This window comes from Catharus ustulatus, chromosome 5 (genome assembly GCF_009819885.2).
Source record: "Catharus ustulatus isolate bCatUst1 chromosome 5, bCatUst1.pri.v2, whole genome shotgun sequence".
NCBI lineage: Eukaryota > Metazoa > Chordata > Aves > Passeriformes > Turdidae > Catharus > Catharus ustulatus.
This window is the reverse complement of record NC_046225.1, coordinates 25,071,342-25,091,258: the sequence shown is the minus strand read 5'-3', so window position 1 is coordinate 25,091,258 and position 19,917 is coordinate 25,071,342. Positions and strand designations below refer to the sequence as shown.

At 40.4% G+C, this 19,917-nt stretch overlaps 1 protein-coding gene across 5 annotated transcripts in view; it reads left to right on the top strand.

The window, feature by feature from the left end:
• The window catches only part of COL25A1 (collagen type XXV alpha 1 chain), a 333,111-nt gene that overhangs the window by 232,938 nt on the left and 80,256 nt on the right, over nt 1-19,917 (top strand). For all 5 annotated transcript variants that reach the window (XM_042779283.1, XM_042779281.1, XM_042779282.1 and 2 more), the window contains 3 exons: nt 9,187-9,258; nt 10,149-10,256; nt 13,330-13,365. In XM_042779283.1, coding sequence (XP_042635217.1) covers nt 9,187-9,258; nt 10,149-10,256; nt 13,330-13,365 — 216 coding nt within the window. The remainder of the gene's footprint in view (nt 1-9,186; nt 9,259-10,148; nt 10,257-13,329; nt 13,366-19,917) is intronic.

Sequence of the window (19,917 nt, the reverse complement as noted above, 5' to 3'; positions counted from 1 at the left end):
GTCTCCTTCATTGTGCAGAGATGGCATAAGGGTTTTAGTTTATGATGCCATGGGGCTTGATCTATCAATGTCCATACTTTGAAGAAAATATAAGCTAAAACAAATTCTAGCAGTGTGAGTGATATAGAAATTCATACCCTGAGTGTGAGCAGCAAGTTAATACAGTTTTCAATCACGTGAGACCACCAATCCTGATCTTACTTGGAAAAAAAATTTTAAATCTCTTTGTATATTTTTATATCAGGTCTCTAATTACTCTAAAGTTCTGGTTGATTAAGCATTTAGGTCAAACGCAGAACTAGCTTTCCTTGATACCAGTGTAAGAAACGGTAATGTTAATACATCTTTGGATGCTCTTCTTTTTGCAGAGGGCATGGCTTCATGAAATGTCCATGGAGATTTGCTTTACTGTACTGAACCATGAGAAAATTAAAAATGATGGAGTTTAGCCTGTGAACTGTTAGAATAAATGGTGATATCAGACTGCTCATTTCCAGTTACTAAGCTCGAGTTCAATTTTAAAAAAGCCTTTGAAAAGTTAGTAATGACAGGATTTCAAAGGATGTATTGTCCAAGCAGAGGCTATGGAAATAGGTCTTTAGAGGTGAATATTTGGGAACAGAACAGCAGGTACAGAATGTCTTGCTGGATATGAAGGGGAACTTTGTAATCAAGGATGGGGAAAAGGCAGAGGTACTTAATGCCTTCTTTGCCTCAGTCTTCAACAGAAAAACTGGTTGTCCCAAGGGCAACCAGCCCCCTGATCTGGTAGACAGGGATGGGGAGCTGAATAGAGCCCCTGCAATCCAGGAGGAAGTAGTTAATGACCTGCTGTGCCACTTAGAAACTCACAGCTCTCTGAGGCCAGATGGGGTTCACATGGAGTTACTGAGGGAGCTGGTGGAAGAGCTCACCAAGCACTCTCCATTATTTATCATCATCCTGGTTATCTTTGGGGGTCCCAGATGACTGGAGGTTGTCCACGTGACCCCCCTCTACAAGAATGGTTAGAGGAGGATGGAGAGAACTACAGACCTGTCAACCTGACCTCAGTGCCAGGAAAAATTATGGAACAGGTCAATTAGGATAAGATCGCAGCATGTACAGGACATCCAAGGGATGAGGTCCAGCCAGCATGGATTCAGGAAAAGCAGGTACTACTTGGCCAACCTGATCTCCTTTCATGACCAGGTGACCTGCCTAGTGGATGAGGGTCAGTTGAAAGTTGGACTAGATGATCTTGGAAGTATTTTCCAGCTTTAGTGACTTTATGATTCTTAGTCTTTACTCAGCCTTCTGTAAATGACATAATAAATATCTTCTGGCCTTTAGTTCAGATACATGAGAGATTTCTTGCTTATCAGGGCTAGAAATCATTACCTAGAAGCTGGTTTTAAATTGATTTTGGTCTAGGTGAAATGAGATACCACCCAGAAGATATACATAAGTATTTCAATAAAATAATTTTCTAGTTTTGTTATGTTAAAGTAAATTTTCCTAATGGCTGGGGTGGCACAGAACTGATAATATTTCTAAAATATCTTAAGCAGGAAAGATGAAGTTCTAAAAAAGATAGGAACTCAGAAGTTTATTTATTTTGTTAACCTTTATTGTCTTGAAGATTAAAAACATTCATGGAGTTCTGTTAAAACAGTTAGGTTCAGAAAGACATATAATATTCTTTCCTTACTAACCTTTTCCCCTGTTTACTTTTAATATCTTTACTACTTATTTGCTGCGTGGTAGAGAAAAATCATTGCTTTGCATGTTCTACTCTTTTATGTTGACAGACTATTTCAAAATTACCTAGTATCAACAAAAGTAGTCAGGGAAGCAGTGTATTTACCGAAATAGATGAATACAAATGTCAGTGTGTATATAAACATAAGCTCTCTTTTAAAATTGAAGTATTCCTTCACTTTTTCTATTATAGACACAACTTTTATAAACTTTGCCATATTAAAGGGAAATTAAAGGTGTGCAAGCAGTAAATGTTGACCTAATTTTTTTTAAAATGAAAATTTTAAAAAGCCCTTTTTAATATATATGTGTATTATTATTAGTTAATATATTTCTAGGCAATATGAGAATTTTGAGCCTTTTGCTTCTCCTAGTGACAATGAATGGAAAACCTGTATTCATGTTCTTAAAATCATACCTCAACCATAAATTAAAAAATACTGCTTGCTGAATTATGATTAAACAATGACCATTACCTTTTCACCCCCCTTTAAAGCCATCCTGTTTTGTAATTTATAGGGGATTTAGTTTTTGGTTTGTTTGTTGCTGTTGTTCAGGGGTTTTTTTAAGAAAAGAACAATTTTGCTTCACAAAATAAATAGTAGTTCAGAAAATAATCTGATTTCTCACCTTCCCCAAAAGCAAAACTCAGTCTTTTGGAGTGAGGTCTGGTTGACATTGCTGTACTCTTTGTGTGTCACAAAAACAGTATTAAAAAAAGCGTTAGTGATTCCTTCTATTATCATAACTTTTACTGAAGCAGAATCATCGAGAAAACTTCTGAACATCCGGTTTAATGGCAAATTGTCTGTGAGCAGTTAAGTTAACTTCTAAGACTTTGTTTTCTTATTTGCCATAAGGCAACAGGGGTATTCACCTACTCTACTACCTGCACTGGCGTTGGGCTGTTGTGGCTCCCCTGTTTTCCATAAAGACGAAACGAGAGTAACAAATTGGAGCAAGGTAACTTGGCACTCTATAACTAGGAGAGGTTAGGAAAGAACTCGGATGATGTTAGCTGCCAACTTTGTCTAAAGCTTTGGGACACTCAGACTGGAGAGTCAGAGTTCTCAAGAGTGCCTGTTGGCTGGGAATGATCCTCAAGGGCCAAGCTATGCCTTTGATGTTCAGCTCCTGAGGTTCCCTTGGGGAATGCAGAACAGCTGTGACACTCCAGAGAAAGTGGCACATACCTGCTCCCGGGAGGAGGATGTTGTCATTCCTGTCTCACGAGCTAGGCAGTGTGTCTTCTCTCCCCACCAGTTGGTTTGCATCTTGCCCCTTTTTAGTAATGCCAGAGGAATGGTGAGGAAGGAAGTCTCTGTACATCCTGTTCCTTTTTCTACAGCCCTGTCCTGTGACTGAAAATACATCATGTAGTTGTTGAATCTCAAACTACAGCTGTCACGCAGAAGTGCTGCAGCACTGAACATTTGCATTAGACAAATTTGATTGAAAACAACTCTTAAAAATATTAATCCAGTCCTAATAAAAATCAGAGAAGAAGCTTGAACCACTTACACACAACTGCAGCAGGTAAAAAATTTGAAGATAAACATAAGCTGGGAGAGAAGATTTTTATTTTGAGAACCAACTTGGTTGTGGACCAGCCCATCTTGCTTAAGTTAACTGGATGCCTACCTCTACTTTCAGTGGGAGTAGCAGGTTGGCCTTCAGGAAGGATATTTTATGGAGGTCAAATGTGTGATCACTCATCAGAACACATAATTGAGTTGTGTAGAAAAGACATTCGCCTCACTGAAAATTCATCTAATAATAGGACAAAAGTAGAGAAGTGTTGGCTTTTTCCAGTTTTATTTCATTTGAATGAAGTGTCAGGCAGATTTCACAGAGGTAATTTTGGGAAATAATGCTTTTACAGTGATCTGTTTATGCTAGATCTTAAACACTTTTCTTTACAAAACCATTCTGAACCATTATATAATGTATTCAAATCAGAACTCTTTGCTGAATGTTTACCTAAATGAAAAGAAATTTCTGGATTCTTGTCTTGCTGTGGTGTACTGGTTTTTTTTAAGCAGATTTGCTGCTGAAGAAAGCAGCAATTATGATAAAAGGGATTATACAGGAGAGCTCCTGCTGAGAGTCTGTGGCATTGTACAGGGTGATACCAAACACTCTATTGCCCAGGGCAGGTACAATAATTAGCCACAGGACTCGCACTCAGTCTGAGGGATTAATTAGAACTGGAGGTGGTGTTGGAGAGAGGCAGAGCAGCCGTAAAGAGTGTCAGGATCACTCTGCCCTGAAGCCTGTGTGATTTGATGTGAAATAGCAGCAGCTGGCTGTAACCTTAGGAAGTGCAAGAGAACAGCAGGTGGTAATTCCTGTCTCATTTACTATGTCTTCACAAGAACGTGCAAGCTTGTGCAGCTTGGGTTTATTGGCAGGTCAGAAGGAAAAACCTAGAGAGGACTGTGACATTTACAGTAAATTCACGAATACAAGCCGCACTGAGTATAAGCCGCATCTCTGGGTATTGGCAAATATTTTGTTTTTTGTCCATAAATAAGCCGCACCCGAGTATAAGTCGCTCTGTCGTTCGCAGCGAGGACCTGTGTGCAACAACCTGTGTGCAAAGTTGCCAAATAGTAACAGAACGGCGGCAGGGTGGGGTTTACTGGCTCGGCTCGGGCTGTGCAGGCTCGGCCCGCTAGGGGCTGCTGACGGGGCCGGGTAGCCCAGCCCGGCGCTGCCGCTCGGCGGGGCCACTGGGGGCCAGCTACCGCTGCCACTGGGCTCGGTCACCACGGCCCGGCGCTGCCCTGTGGTGGCAGGCAGGGACGGAGCCCCCCCCGCTCCCGCGGCGGCGGCGGGCGGGGACGGAGCCCCCCACCGCCTCCCCGGGCCGCGGCAGGGACGGCCCGGGTCCCCCCCGTCTCTTCCCCAGGCTGTGGCAGAGGAGGGAAGGAAAGACCTCTCCCTCCTCTCTCCCCGCCCCCCGTGCTACCTGCAGGCAGCCAGGCTCCACCCGCGGTGCAACAGAGTAGCGATTTGTAACAATCGCAAAATGCCGACTTTGCAGCTGCTCGTCTCGGCAGTCTGGCAGGCACTTCTGAGGTTGTAAATGTCAGAAAATTATTCACATATTAGCTGCTTCTGATTATTAGCCGCATTTCTGGCTTAGGAGCAAAATCTTAGTCAAATTGGTGCGGCTTGTATTCATGAAATTACTGTACTATGCTGAGCAAATGCAGTAGTCAAACTGGAGTGTATGCAGCACAGTGTAAAACCAATAACACTGTTGCTTAACGTTATCATACTTGCCTCTGACAAGGTTATGGTGACCTTATAGTGTTGACCTCATGTGGACCAATGGACAAAGCTGAGAGTTCTGTGAAACATCGAGGACAGCTAGTAGGAATTACATCCTTGAAGGCTTTGATGAATGTAACAGGAGAACTGTTTCATCCAAGTAAGAAAATCAGACAGGGAGTGATACAATGTTCTGGCATCCCTCAGCTTACTCAGTAGCCATTATATGGGGCAAGTAGGCTTTACCTACGCTTCCAGGTGGGTAGTTGCCCCATGGCTGTTGGCCTCCATCAAGCATTGTGTTTTGCTTGGCATTTGGGCAAAAATGGCAGTGAGGCGTGCAGCAACTGTGCTAATTTAGAAATTGTAGCCAGCTAGCATTTCAGGGTGAGCTTGAGTAGCTGTCAGCAGAGGAATTTAGTAGACTAGTGGTTGCTGTTGATGACTGTAGTGTTTTGTATTCTGTTAGGGCCTCCCAGGGTGTAGAACAAGAATCCTTCGTATGTGCAGTTCAAGAATCAAACCAAATAAAGAGAAATTTGAGTAACTTTGCATCCATCATTCAGAACAGCTTTCGATAGGGAAAAAAATAAAACGGATCCAGGGGACATTTGTGGCTATATTTATAGCAGAGTGACAGGAAAGGAAGAGAACTCATTTTTGTGGGAAGGATAGCTCTTTTTATGCCTTTTTGGAACTCATTGTGTGCCAACATTATCCTTCATGTATGCCAGAGGGTGCAATGCCTTCTAAAGCCTCCCACACATGCAAAAACTATGGACCTATTGTAGTGTCTTTGCTGGGTTCCATTTAGTGTTCCCATGTTTCTGGCTCGCTCGAAAGATATGTGTTACTCATGGGGAGATGATCCAGGTCCAAACTGGCATTACATGTATCTGACTGTTAGGTCTAAGATTATGACCACTTTGGTTTAAGGAAGGAAAGGTTTGTCCTACTTGGGAACAAGCTGGAAGAAGTAACTAAGCTGCAGATGGACGAATGGGATTGACCCTTTTCTCAAGTGTTGTTTATGTAGGCAGAAAACTGCAGTACTGATAGCTAATCTTCAACTTGCCTGTGTGGTGTTGGGAAGCTTTGGGAATGCTGGGGCTGGACTGTGAAGTGCTGAATGTAAATGGTTCTGTGTACAGCTAGACAGATCTTTCCAAAGTCTTTCATTTTTTCTCAAGGAAGAAGAAAATCTTTCATGATAAACCACTATTTTCTGAATAAGCACCTTAATTAATTCTCAGTTCTCCTTTATGTTGAAGATGAAAGAAATCAGAATTAATATGAGTGTAAAACATCAAATTGCAAATATGCTAATTTAGAGGTAACTGAAAATTATTGTGCTGTAATTCTAAAGGCTGATGAGTAAAAATGAAGATGTTTAAAATTCTTCTGTTTATCCATTTTTTCAATGAATGTCATTTATTGCTTGCTATTCATGTTTTACTTCTTATGTAGGTTTCTTGTTCAAGTTCATTTCTATTACATGGATATTGTGGTTTTATCTAGAGGAGAAATGGATCATCTGCATAGCAGGGCTAATGAGTCACAGATGTAAAGATTCTGACACATTACTATCTAAAAACTTCTTTAATTTATATTCCATAATAAGATAAATGCAAACTGGATACATCTGTTTCCTAAATGATGTATCATTCCAGTCTTATCAGTGTCTCAGAAGTCAGTCCCTTTATATGTTGTGAGTTTTAGCCTTTTTTGGTTTTGTTTTGAGTTTTTGAGTTTTGTTTCTGAGAAGGAGATTTCAGGTCGCTGAGTAATGCAGTTAACCACACTGCAGTTCATCCCAATGAAGTGAGAAAGCTGCATTTAGCCACTTCATGGGATCAGCTTACAGGGTCTCATCCTCATCTCATAGATGTATAGCAAGAATAAAGATGCTAAATGCAACTCCAAGATGCTAATCAAGAACATTTATGCATCAAAAAGTGACTCTGCCTTTTTTATGAAGACTGGTGCAGTCTTCATGATCCGCAGGCTCTCTGGTGTGATGAACAGAGCAAGTATTTGCCACATTAAAAGAATCTGCTGCCACTGGCAGGCTGCCCTGGCCTGTTGGTGCTCCCACCAGGCTAGCTGGGCTGCAGAGAGCCCATGGACTGCACCAGCAGAACCTGCACACAGGACTCCTCAGAAGGGCCCTTGCCTGGCAGCAAGAGCAGGGCACAGCCTTCCCTTTAGGAGGTGCTAAGCTGGCATAGTGCAGCTGTTTGCTCCAGGAGGAGCCCCCAGAAGGGCTGCGCTACCAACTCTGCCTCATTAAGATGGCCTGTGGGCATATAGGGGGCTTACAGTTCTCTGGCTTTATTTAATGTTCCTCAGCCTAATGCCTCTCTGCCATTGAATAAGCCTCTGCTTCTGACAGTGTGCTATGCTAAAGGCAAGGAGAGGACCTAGGGATTTCTTTCTCTTCAGGAATTCACTGCTCAACTGCATAAGGTTTTGGCTTTATTGGAAGGTTTAATTCACACCCTACAAAGCAGCAAAAATTCACCCCCTTGTATTGTTTCAGCATGCCACAATCACCACGCTCTTCCCTTTCTATGCCAGTACAGTACAAGTTCTGCACAATTTGGTAGAGTAGAATATGAGAAACCATATGTGGCATACAGCAATTGAGGGGTAAAAGTGGATGTGAAAATACTGCTATATATGTCTTGAAAACTTTGACCATGGCCATTATGGACTACCCAAGATCTAGCAGTAGATTTATGTTCAGTGTTCATAGTTGTGTATGTGCTACCAGTTTATGTGCTGAATGTCATATGTTAAACAGAATGTGAGGAGCAGGATATTAATTATGCAAAGCACTTCAGAGTATACTGTCATTGCTGTTGAGTTCTGCAGCAATCCAGAGTGAAGGCTTTCTACACAGATCTCTTAAAGTGCTGTAGTACATTTCAATTGAAAATGACTCATCATCTGCTGACTGATTGTCGTAACAATTTTCAAATGATCATAACAATTTATTGCAATTTTAAGGAAAGACACCTTCATGGGAATGTTCCTTCTAAAATCTCTTGATATTCTTATTGTGAATTATCAACTTGCATCTGCAGTGCAGTGCAGACCTAACTCTGTTTCCCATATGACAGAGAGGCCATTTCCTGACTGTCAGCAGTGTGAGGTGTACCAAACGTAGTGTTTGTTCTGTTTGTCTGTTAGTAAATTGTCTCTGTGATGTTTGTGTCGTGCTGTTCTCGTACCATGTTATGTTGTGTCCCTAGGGTCTGCCAGGCTTCCCCACAGTTGCTGCTCTGCACAGTAATCAGATCCTCACCGTCAAGGTTTGTGGCTGACATGTACCTGTTCAGTCAGGTCTCTCTCTATCAGCATAAAAGTGCACATGAAAAATTGTTTTTTACATGGAATACCAGTGAATTCTTATAGTGGACCTGAGCCAATCCTCACTGCCTTTGCATTGATCTAAATACTCCTGATGTAGAGCATGAAATCGAATCTATAATTGTGTACCCCTGGAAATGCCTACATTCCCCCATGGTCTTGGTCAGTATTTTATTTTCAGATTAGTTTTTTTCAGTTGTTCTGCTTCCTTGAGGCATACATGAGTGTGGAAAATGTCAGTGAACTCTATACTGGTTACATGTAGAGTCAGATGTTTGTGTTAGATATCAGAGGTTTAATCTGTACATCCAGATTTTTTCAAAGTGGAATTGCAAATTAAGCAGGAAGCAGTCTGGTCAAGCTGGAACTTCAGACCTTATAAAAATAACACCATTCTTCATGGCACACTATGCTGGTTAGAAAATCTGACTGAAAGTTGAACTGGTGCTTTGTCGCTAGAAGCTTTGCTGAAAGAACAACATATAAAAATAATGATTTTTAGGGCCCGGGTAATGAAAAAACTAATATGCAGAATTTTCATGCAAAATCTGGGGAGACAACAGATACACATTTAAGTCATTGTATATTATTTAAATCATAGCAGTGTGTCCTGTACAATAGAGGTAATCTTCCAAAAGGAAATACACAGTTTCTTTCAGGCAGAAGCACCAGTTCATATTATATTAGCTATTACAAATCTAATGAATATGTCTTTATTTCTTTCTCGGGCCTTCTGATGTCTATTCTTCAATTCTCTCATCTCTGATCTTCAACCTTTGACCTCACCTGCCTGATCAGATGGTGTTTCCTAAAATCAATCATGGGTTTCTCTCTGCTGATCAGCAGCTCATTAAACGCCGCCTCATTAAGGTAGTGCTCCATCTCACTGGAGTCTGGTTCTTCTTTACATTCAGTTTACTCTTTGCTGTACCTTTTTGTCAGATGCCTTCTTATAGCAGGTTATTCACTTGAAAATGCTCTGAAATGAAGCAGCTGTTAATGATGTTAACAGTTAAAAGACTATGTGTGGCTTTGCTAAGTGATCGATGTTTGAGATGCCAGCAGCTTTTTCCAGGGGTTTGCAGTGCTGTGCTGGAAATAACTAAAGCACCATTTTTGGGTGTCTTTTCTTTTTTAGAAGGGAGGGTAATATGTTTTGACAACTCTCTTGAAAATTTACTTTTAAAAATTAATAGGTAAAAATTAAGAGAGTTAGCTAATTATCACTATAAAACAACCTGCCAAAACAGATGGAAAATTATGTACAACTTCATGAAGAAGCAGTTATTTTCCATGCTCAGTTTTTAAATCTATCCATGTATCGTTCATGGACTTGGAAAATTGCTGTGCAAGTCTGTTTATTCTCAGATGCAACTTTTCTTTTACGCCTCAGCTTTCTTATGATTATGCAAATCATGAGACAAACAGACGCTTATCAAAAACAGTCACTTGCTCTGGAGAACTAGATGAGTAAAATATTTCAAGACCATCCCAAATTTTGGCATATATGCTGTGGTAGAACAAGCAGTTTAGAATCTGAATCTGAACAGAATCTGTTCTGTGGCTGATTGCACCAGACAGATATAAACTGTTGGTCTTCAAGGCAAAGTGCTGTTTCTGCCATAAGCAGTGAAGAAGCCACTGTCCAGTTCATGGCAGCTTCTTCCAGCCTGGCTTGCACTCTTTATGGGTGAATTGATGTGTTTTTATGTGGTTGATGCTTCTAAAGCAAATTTGTGATGAGTTTTTTATTGGTTTAGGGGGACCAAGGACAAGCTGGACCCCCTGGACCTCCAGGGCCACCAGGACCCAGAGGTCCCCCAGGAGACACTGGCAAAGATGGTCCTCGTGGGATGCCTGGCTTAATGGTGAGTTCTCTGCTGCTGCTTTGGTGTGCGCATTTCTCTCAAGTATATGCCAGTGTAGTGTCAGAGACATTTTCTGAGGTAAGATTGGCAAGTAAGACTTGCAGAAGCTGAACCACAGGTAGGTTTCAAGGTGTACCTGAAGTCCCACACACACAGAACAAGTCTTTAGCAGGGCCAGAAGTAACACCAAGCTCCCTTGCCTCCCACCCCTGGCAGTTTCCCTACACTTTCTAAGGTTTCTCAGCCACTCACTGATGTTTAATAGCTGTGTGAGGACAGTCTGCCCCTTTCCACAAGTAATAAATGTTTCTACTCTAACTTCCAGATAAAACTGAATTTGAGGCCTTGTAGCATGGATGTTCTTGATTTCTCACTTCTTAGTGGTTTAAACTCAAAAGTCATGGAATAAAGTAATAAACTGCTAAAACTGCCCAAGGTATGATGAAGTTTGAAGTTAGATTCTGCAATCTTTAAACAAGAAGAGCAGTACCATTTTCTTTGGCTCAGCCCCTGTATTTCATGAGGACAAGCAGCAGAATCCAGTATATTGTGTACTGTTTGTTTTAGGCACAGGATGAATCCCACACTTTTTAAACAGATGCCCAAGCACAGAACTCTTTAGAAAATTATGTGCTTGTTTTTGGTTTTTTTATTTTGTAGCCTCCTTAATTTTTATTCCTTTGAAAGAGGTACCTTGCTTTTCACTATGAATGCCACTGTGTTATCAGTGTGGAAATGGAATCACAGACAGGAGAGAAACATGAAAAATGAAATGGCACATGTACAGATGCACACACACATTCACATCCATGAAAAGTGAAGATTGTGGCCAAGAAGTCACAGGAAGGTGAGGACCAGCACTGGCAACAGAAACTGGTTTCTTGAAGAAAGCTTGTTATATGAGGCCAGGGTGGCATACATTTTTCCTGCAGGGCCTTTTTAACTAAAACCAAGAAAGAAAATATCTACACTCCTGTTCTAACCATATTCAGGTATTAACTGTCTAAATGTAATAAAGCATGATAATAGTAAGATGCTGCTAAAATTTCCTGTGAAAATTCAGCAAAGCTCACCAGTTGAGACTTCTAGGACTCTAGGGCTGCTGTTGCTGTTTGGGCTTGGATTTTTTACCACTCCTGCCCTCTTAAGTTCTAGCTCAAGGTTATGAAATGACATTAAAAGTCTGTAGCTCTCATGATGCTTTACTTAGGCAACCTTTTCATTTCTTGTTAGTCCTGTGGCACGTCAGGCTCTGGGTCTCTTTTGGGTCTCTCTTGTGTTCTTTTATTGTGGTTAAATGGACTGTGGTCAACAGAGTTGGTGCTGGTTTGATCTAGTAAGGGCAAATCAGAATCCATTTCTGACTGCAGTGATGGTGTTTTAGTAATCCACATATATAGATGGGGCTGGCAGAATCAGCTGGCCTTGCTGATTACAGCATGGCTGCATGTCGCTTCGTCCTTTTTAGCAAAGGGATCATTAGTATTTCTCGTAACAGGTAAGTCATGCATTTTATGCAATAAGGTTGTTCCATTTTATAATAGTTCTGTAGTGATTTTGACTTTAAATGGCAAGAGAGAGTTTCTTTTTATAGTTTTTAAGCTGTGGCTATCTTAAGCCCTATAACATTATGGAAAATCAGTTCATTACACTGCTTTAGAATCAGATACAAACAAGCACTCAGGTAGAAACCATCCAGTCTGCTGCCCCTCGCTAACCGCAGGTTAATGTTCCTGGTCCTCAGAAGGCTTGTTCCTCAATGGCTGTGGGATACACAGTCAAACAGGAGAACTATGAAGGGAAAGCTTAGCTGAGAGGGAAGTGCAACTTTGTCGTTCAGGTAAAGATGTGTGTGGAACTTAAGCTTGTGAGCTGAAAACAGCAGCTGCACTGTGCTATGAGCTGAGGTGTTGCAGCATCACACTGCTATAGGAGGATGTCCTTAGAGTGACCAATGACCATTAGGCAGACATTGCCTCTTTTGCAGGCTTGGATAAAGCAGGGCTTCTCTTCCAGCCTGCCCTTCTCAAGCAAGAAGGTTTGCAATCGTCACAGCTATAAAATGGTGTTTTGGGGCAGTGACCAGCCAGAAACCTGTGCCTCCATGGCTTCTTTCTCTCTACTGTCCTTGGTGTGTTTGCAGATGCTGCATGTTTGCTTCTGAGTGCAGTGTGCGCATACCCAGAGAAGCAGTTCTGATTCTTTTCAGTTCCCAGGAACAACATCAGAGCAATTCTCATCAATTTTGTGACAGGCTTTCTTTTATGACAGAACTGCTAAAGAAGACCCTGCAGCTGTGCTGATACAACAATGCATGGACTGCCCTGCACTCAGTTGGCTTTTCAAGGCAGTGATGTATAAACCAGAGCACTAAAATGATAGGAGATCTGGTTTTTTTTGGATGGGTATTTTTAGCCCATATTGCATGACTGATATGTCAGATATGAGACAGATATATTCTGATTTTACTGTCTCTGCAGACAGATGTGTTCATATGGGGAGAAAAGGGAGAAGATAAATTTTGACTGTATGTAGAGTTGTGCCCACAGAAAGAGAATACATTGGAGAAATGATGGGTTACCATTTTGAAAGCCAGTCTAGTATTTAACAGCTGAGTAATTATTTCGTGACTTCAAAATACCAATATTCATGGTTTTATGAAATGTGGTAATTGACAACAGTAAGTTGTACCTGCTGGCTGAGGGGATGACACAGACCAGTAATCTTGGAATATATAGACTGTGGAATACAGCACATATGTGAAAATAACCTTTCCCTGTGTCCTTTAGCATAGTGGAATGGAATATTATGTTTGGAACAAAGGGACAGAGTCAGAATACTGATACTTAACTCTTGCTTTGAGAACTATACCATTACATGCTTGTGAAGTAGTACTTTTGAAGATGTCTATGATTTGGACTACCAGGTTAAAAAGCAAAAAAGTAATACATTTCTTGTGCAGTTAGCTGCCTTACCTGGTTAAGAAAGAAATTTTAAGGTACTTTATTACTGGATAGAAAACTGGATTCAAGGTATGTTGCTGAAATTATTCACTCTTTTTTTTTATTCAAAGGGTGAACCAGGAAAACCAGGAGAACAAGGATTGACAGTAAGTATTCTTCCAGTTTTCTAAGAAAGTGTAAACATTACATAGGCCTTTTAAAATGGGAAATTCCGGAAAGCTTTATGGCTCTGTATTTCCCGACCTTCTTTTGTCATAGGCTATTTGAGGCCTTATTTGTGAAGAAAACACAAGAAAGAAAACATCCTCTGTTTAAATACAGTCACCTGTCACATAAGACCAACTTCTTTAAGCTTGGAGAAGCAGAAGGAAACAAAACAGCTAAGGGCACAGTCAAACAAAAAAGAACCAAGCTAGGAGTTCCCAGTTAATGGCCTGCTCTTAACCCTGTCTCTGAAGCTGAGATGTTTCTACCTTGAGACCATTGAGCAGCACAGGAACTATCTACATGTTTTATGGGCCAAAATTCAAACTGTCTTTGTGTCAAGGACTCTGGATCTTTGCCTGACAGAACAGTGAAGAGACAGCACTGAAACACTCAGAAAGTTCTTCTGTACTGAGGTTTCAGGGTTTTTTCCTCTGTGCATGTGTCAAATACTTCTGAATCATTTGGAATTAAATTGAAACTCCACTGGTTGTAAATCAGCTTTAGCCACTGGTTAAGGCATCATAAGTCTCTGCCTGTCACATATTCCCAGAACAGTGGAACATGCAGTGCTTTTTCTCCCTTAAGATCTCTTTAAACATCGTCATTTTTGTTTTTATGAGAGAAGACAGATTGTAACTCAGGGCATTTGATTCCTGAGTGCTTCTGAGGAAGAAGATTATCAGTAATAATCAACTTAACAATCAGATCAGATATAATTGCTATCTGAATTTGTGAAGATTTAAACAGGTGTGATGATATTTTACCTTGACAAATGGCAAAATATTTTCAATTGACAAAATCCAATATATTTTGAAAGAAAAAAAGTGAAGATTCTGAGACTTAGGTATCTACTGCGATCAGGTTGTTAAAGTCCTGTACTTTTTCATTTTGCAGTAAAGGTTTATCCATTTTAAAATCAAAGCCTCCCAAAGGTACTACTACTTGTTTTAGCATCCTTCTGGGCTCTTTTTCACTCTGTGAGCACCTGTGAAGAATAGACGCAATAGCTAAGAAGGGAGCTATTTTGGTTTGTTTTCTTGTATTTGGAATATTCTCCAATTTGACCTCTGGACAGAACTCAGGTTATGCAGAAGTGTCTTCCTATTCAAGAGCAGATCTGCAAAGTCACAGGATTTTTTGAGGGCTTTTAATCCATTGCCTTGTAATCCCCACTGCTCTAATGTAACCATCCATCTGTGTGTAAAAACTAAAAAACTACTACTACCATGTTTCTCTAAATGCAGATGTGTTTAGATAGGAAGAAAAGGTGTTTAAAAATCAAATCAGCAGCTTGAGTTGGAGAAAGATCGCAGATTACATGAATTTCCAACTTCAAATGTCTGGTGTTTTAAATGTTAGGTTATGTACAGACCAAGTAAAGAGCATCAGAGTATCAGGGACGTAATTCATTTCTTTTATTCCTCTTGGTGCTTCTGACATACTCTTCATGTCAGTAAAGATTTGCAGACTTCTCTTCCCCATGGAAAATGTTACAATTGTTCAGGGCCTGTTTAGCTGTTTCTGACAATTTCTGTCCTGCATTTCATGAATTTCCATACTGGAAATTCAGATACTGCTCCAGGAATAGCTGATTTTCCAACATGTAAGTTATAAGATTGCGTCGTTAGAAAAAATGGTATATTATGTGGTGAGCACAGACCTTTTCCTGCCTGAGCTTCTTTTTGTGCATGTTTTGCCTTTTTTCTTTCCAAATAAAGGAAAATTGACATCTCTGCCCAGAGGAGCTCCTAGCTTATTTCTGCAGAATTTTTTTTGTAAGGAACTTGCCTTTGTTTTACACCAAGAGTCTCCAGTTTGAGTTAGCTTCCTGTTTTTCTTCTCAATGAAATTAAAACTTGAAAGTCAATGAATTCCATAAGGTGCTACTAGTCCTGGTCTCCCAAAAGTCCATACGTTGGAGTGTGCTGTGGTTTCCTACTTGCCCACCTGTCCAAGGTCCTTTCCAGCAAGAAGCAAGTACTGTGACATATATTCTGATTCTTCCTCTGAGATGGAGGCAGGATGCAGCCAAGAAGAGCACTAAATGCTGGGAGAGAATCCAATCAATTCAGGTGATGTGCTGAAGGTTGTGGAAGATGGGGGCTATTTATGGCCAATAGGGTCACATTCTCTGAGGCTTTAAATCCCATGGTGCTGTTCAAGTTAAGGATATTAGCAAGCCTGACCTCTGGGTTATAATACTGAGGACAGAACATTTTTCTCTTTCAAAAGCATTTTTTACATCTGCATTTGGTAGCATGCCTTGGTATTTCTAAATGAATATACATGTTACTGATAAAGCTGGCAATTTTAGTATGAACCTGTGAACTAACAATGGCATAGCTTGAAATGACTGTTTTCTATTCTCTCACATAAGAAGGAGAAAAAATTTCTTGAAGAGTACAAGATATGGCAACAGAAATAGGTAACAGTGTTTTCCAGCTTGTTCCTCAGGATGTACCATGAGCCTGTGACACAGGCTGAGTGATGTGTGAACTACTGTATGAATCGATCCGTACAGGTAACCAGAGCAACCATGAAGCCTCAGCTGAAATGCAAAGAGTAGATTTATTTCATCACCTCACTAACAGCACCAGGCAGCTGAGACGCACAGACACAGCTCCATTAGGCTCAGTTTATCCTATTGAAAAGAGGCACACAGGGATGCAGGCTCCGTTAGGCTGAGTTCATCCTAGCACGCAGCAGGGGTGAGCTGGGGCTGCTACTGCCCCCAATATATCAAAGGCTGCTGGAGCTGTTTATCACAAGGCTGTGCTTCTATGATCACTGCTTCTCCAAGCAGAAGGCTCAAGCATGTGTGTGAGGGTGTGTTATCTCCACACAGGAATTCTACTTCTCAAAACAGGCAGAGGATGAACAGCAGTAGACATAATAACTGGAGTTTCCCCACAATGAAATTCTTAGTGTTCCCAGCTGCAAGGTCACTTTAAGTGAAATTATTTCGTCCTTAACAAATCTTGTGGGTTTAACCCTTTCCTCCCAACATCTATAACAATGTGTACCTTGATTTACAGAATGTTGAAATTATTATGCATTTGGAATTCTTGGAATGTTCATGTTCTCCTTTCAATGAAACAGGAAATCCAGTGACTTTAGTGAAAAAATGGCAATTTGCTGCAACTGAGAATCTGCTGCCTTGTTTTTCTTTATATTTAATGAAGTTCTATGTTAGTAAATAAAAAATAAAATAATGTTTCAGAGTGATGAGAGAGAGCAGTAATAACTTTTCTCCCTCTCAGGCAGGAGAGTTTTGCTTGGACCGTATACAGAGAATGACAGTGTTTGTGTCCTCTGACATGAGTTCTGCTTTGGCTCAAGAGAGTTCATCTTCGAGACAAGGAATGACCTTTCCCTATTTCCATTGTAAAAAATGTATGGGTTATGGCACGGTGGTGGGACAATTTAGGATGTGGGAGATTCAGGTGTTTCTTACAGGAGTCTCTCATTCTCCTTTAAAAATCATTCCAAATTGTCTAAGGGGCAGCATGCTGCTTTTGCTCATCTGTCTTTGAGGTTTAGATGTTTGGGAGAACTCTTTGCAAGGGTTTTTGTGGCTCTTTATGTTGCTGTGTCAGAAAGAATATGTTTGCTCTTGGTGCCAAGAAATTTCAGTTTCTTTTTAGGTGAGATGGAGGTTTCAGTTATAAAGATGTGGCTGCATGGCTCTTTAATGTTAGAAGAAAATGAAAGAATGACTAGTAGTTGAAATTTTGTCTGGTTTCCATGACATTTGAAATCCCTGCAGATGTACTTTCTTCCTGAGTTGAAGGTATCATTCCTCTGTGCACAAAGGATTAAGAGAATTCAGGGGGAGGCCAAGCAGTGGGGTGACCAAAGGAATTAAGATTTGAAATATTATGTGGAAATAGAAAAATGTTTACTACTCAAGAGAGAAGGCCAGTAGTTTCCACAGCTTTTCAACCTTTTCAGTTAAAGTTGTGTCCTGTCTCTCATAATTTGTCCTGCTTCCCCTGCCATTTGTCTGCAATTCTTGGTGATAAGGACTCTTAAATACCATATGAGAGTTTTTCCAGTTTATTTTTTCATTTTCAGAGAATAATAGATGCATTTGTGATTCTTTTCTACCCAAGAGTTAGGATTTCTGGTTGCAGACCATTCATGAGAACTTAGAGTCAGTGATGGAAAATATTAAAGGCTGACACTGGCAGATGAACATATTCAGATTCCTAAACTGCAGTGGGATAGAAGGTGTTCATGGGATGCTTTTGTTCCTAATTTCCATGTGGGAGACTTTTTGTGCTTTTATGTGTAAAATATTTTAAACTAGTTCATATTAATAAAAAATCTGGAATATTAAAATATGCTATGTTTTCAGCTCCTTTTTTTTTTCATAAGTAGATTTGAACGTGTTTAGTGTACAGCCATTTTCAGTGAAAGAAAACCTCGCTGTATTATTTTCCTCCCCAAAATGGGCCCTAAAGACCGATAAGTAATTTTGCATATGTTTTACATGAACAGAACATTCCAGAATAACCAGAGAACTCAGGTAAAGGTGTCTCTTTGCAAAAGAAATCTCTACTATGGTGATTAACCCAAATGCAAAATCCCTCTACTTTAGGATACATTGTTTTCCAAATGTGCTTTTACAGACTTGCTGGGCATCTGTTCAAGAAAGTAAAACATAATGTTATTGCTTTCTGGTTATTCAGAAGAAGGAGGATGTTCTTCCAAAGGATATAGCCATATTTGTGAAAGACAGTGGAAAAGTGTAACCTTGCATTTAAGTCTGCAAAATGTCACATCTTTAAAATGAATTAATACTCTTTTTCATATTACGTTAAAATGAACTCTCTGGGATCAGGCAGACTTGTCTGGGAAGTTCTGCTGGTTTCAATCCAGCCTTTCAGGCCAATGGTCAAGGCCAGATTCTGAGCTGCTATGAATCTTCATAGCTCCTCTGGGAAGCTACTAATTGCGATTTTGTTTTCAATGGCCAGAGTTCTGTAGGCGCCTTCTTTGTTTTATTCTGGTAGCATGTTCATAGTAAATTTTATAAGGTGTTGCTCCTAAGCTGTTTAGCTGCAAATGTTTATGAGAACTAGCAGATGAAATGTAAAGTCTCAGTTTGTGCCTTTCACAGCAACTATTTATTTTTATTTTTTTCCCACCGGTACAGTTGCACTGGGCTTAACTTGCTGGATATCTCAGGGAAAATAGTCAGGCATTTTGTAACCTCTGCACTTTGGTAGTGGCTGCCACAACAAATGACTAAAACATTGAAGAAGCTCATCTTGAGCACTAATTAATAGTTATTGCAGCACTTTTCATCCATTAAGGCAGATAGCATGGGAGGGGGTCACTCCTCAAGAAGTTATAAGAGATTTTTCATTGTAGTTAATCTCTTTTCTTAACTGATCATTCTTATATCTTGGTGATACATCAATATCACAGCATTGAACATTTCAATCTAGAAACTGCAATCTTTATTAAACACTCCTCAACCATGAAGGTACATATTTTCAGAGTTTTACACAAAGGAAATTGGATCCAGACACAGGCTCCCGTGAAATGCAGATGAATGCTTTGTATGAAACGTGCTTCATCTTGATGTGTATTAGCTAGTTCAGGTTTCCATTTTCAGTTCTTTATGCCATTAGATTGGTAAGAAACGGGTTTGTGGGAAAAAAGAAGGGATCATCCCCCTCTGCTTGGCACTGGTGAGGCTACACCCGGAGTGCTGTGTCCAGTTCTGGGCTGCTCACTATGGGAAGGACATTGAGGCACTGTAGAGTGTTCAGAGAAGGGCAGTGGAACTGCTGAAGGGTCTGGAGCACAAGTCCTCTGAGGAGCAGCTGAAGAAACTGAGGATGTTTTGCCTTGAAAAAAGGAAGCTCATTGGGGGACCTTCTTGTTGTCTACAGCTACCTGAGGGGAGGTTGCAGCCAGGTGGGGTTTGAGCTCTTCTCCCAAGAAACAAGTGATAGGACAAGAGGAAAGTGCCTCAAGTTGCATTAGTGGAGGTTTAGATTGGCTGTTACAAAACATTTCTTCATGGAATGAGTTGTCAAAGATTGGACCAGGCTGCCTGAAGAAGTGGTTGGATTGTCACCCCTGGAATTATTTAGGAGGTGCATAGATGTGGCAGTCAGGGACATGGCTTAGACGTGGATTTGGAAGTGTTAGGTTAACAGGGGCTCAGTGATCTTAAACATATTTTCCAATCTAAACAATTCCATTATTCTGTTCTAAGTGTTTAATGATTCTTACAGGCAGCAAAGGGAAAATACCTGCTCTCAGGAACAGTCCTGGAACTTCTTTTGTTTCATAGAAATATAGACACAATACTTCCCAGAGGTCTTTTGGTTACAGAGAGCTTTTACTTTCATAGAATGTATAGAAGTAAAAAAATTCTTCTGGTTGTTTTGTTGCTCTTTGGTTGTGGCTTTTTTGGGTTTGGGTTTGTTTTTTTTTTTTTGAATAAGAGAGTTTTTGTATGACAGGATGACAGG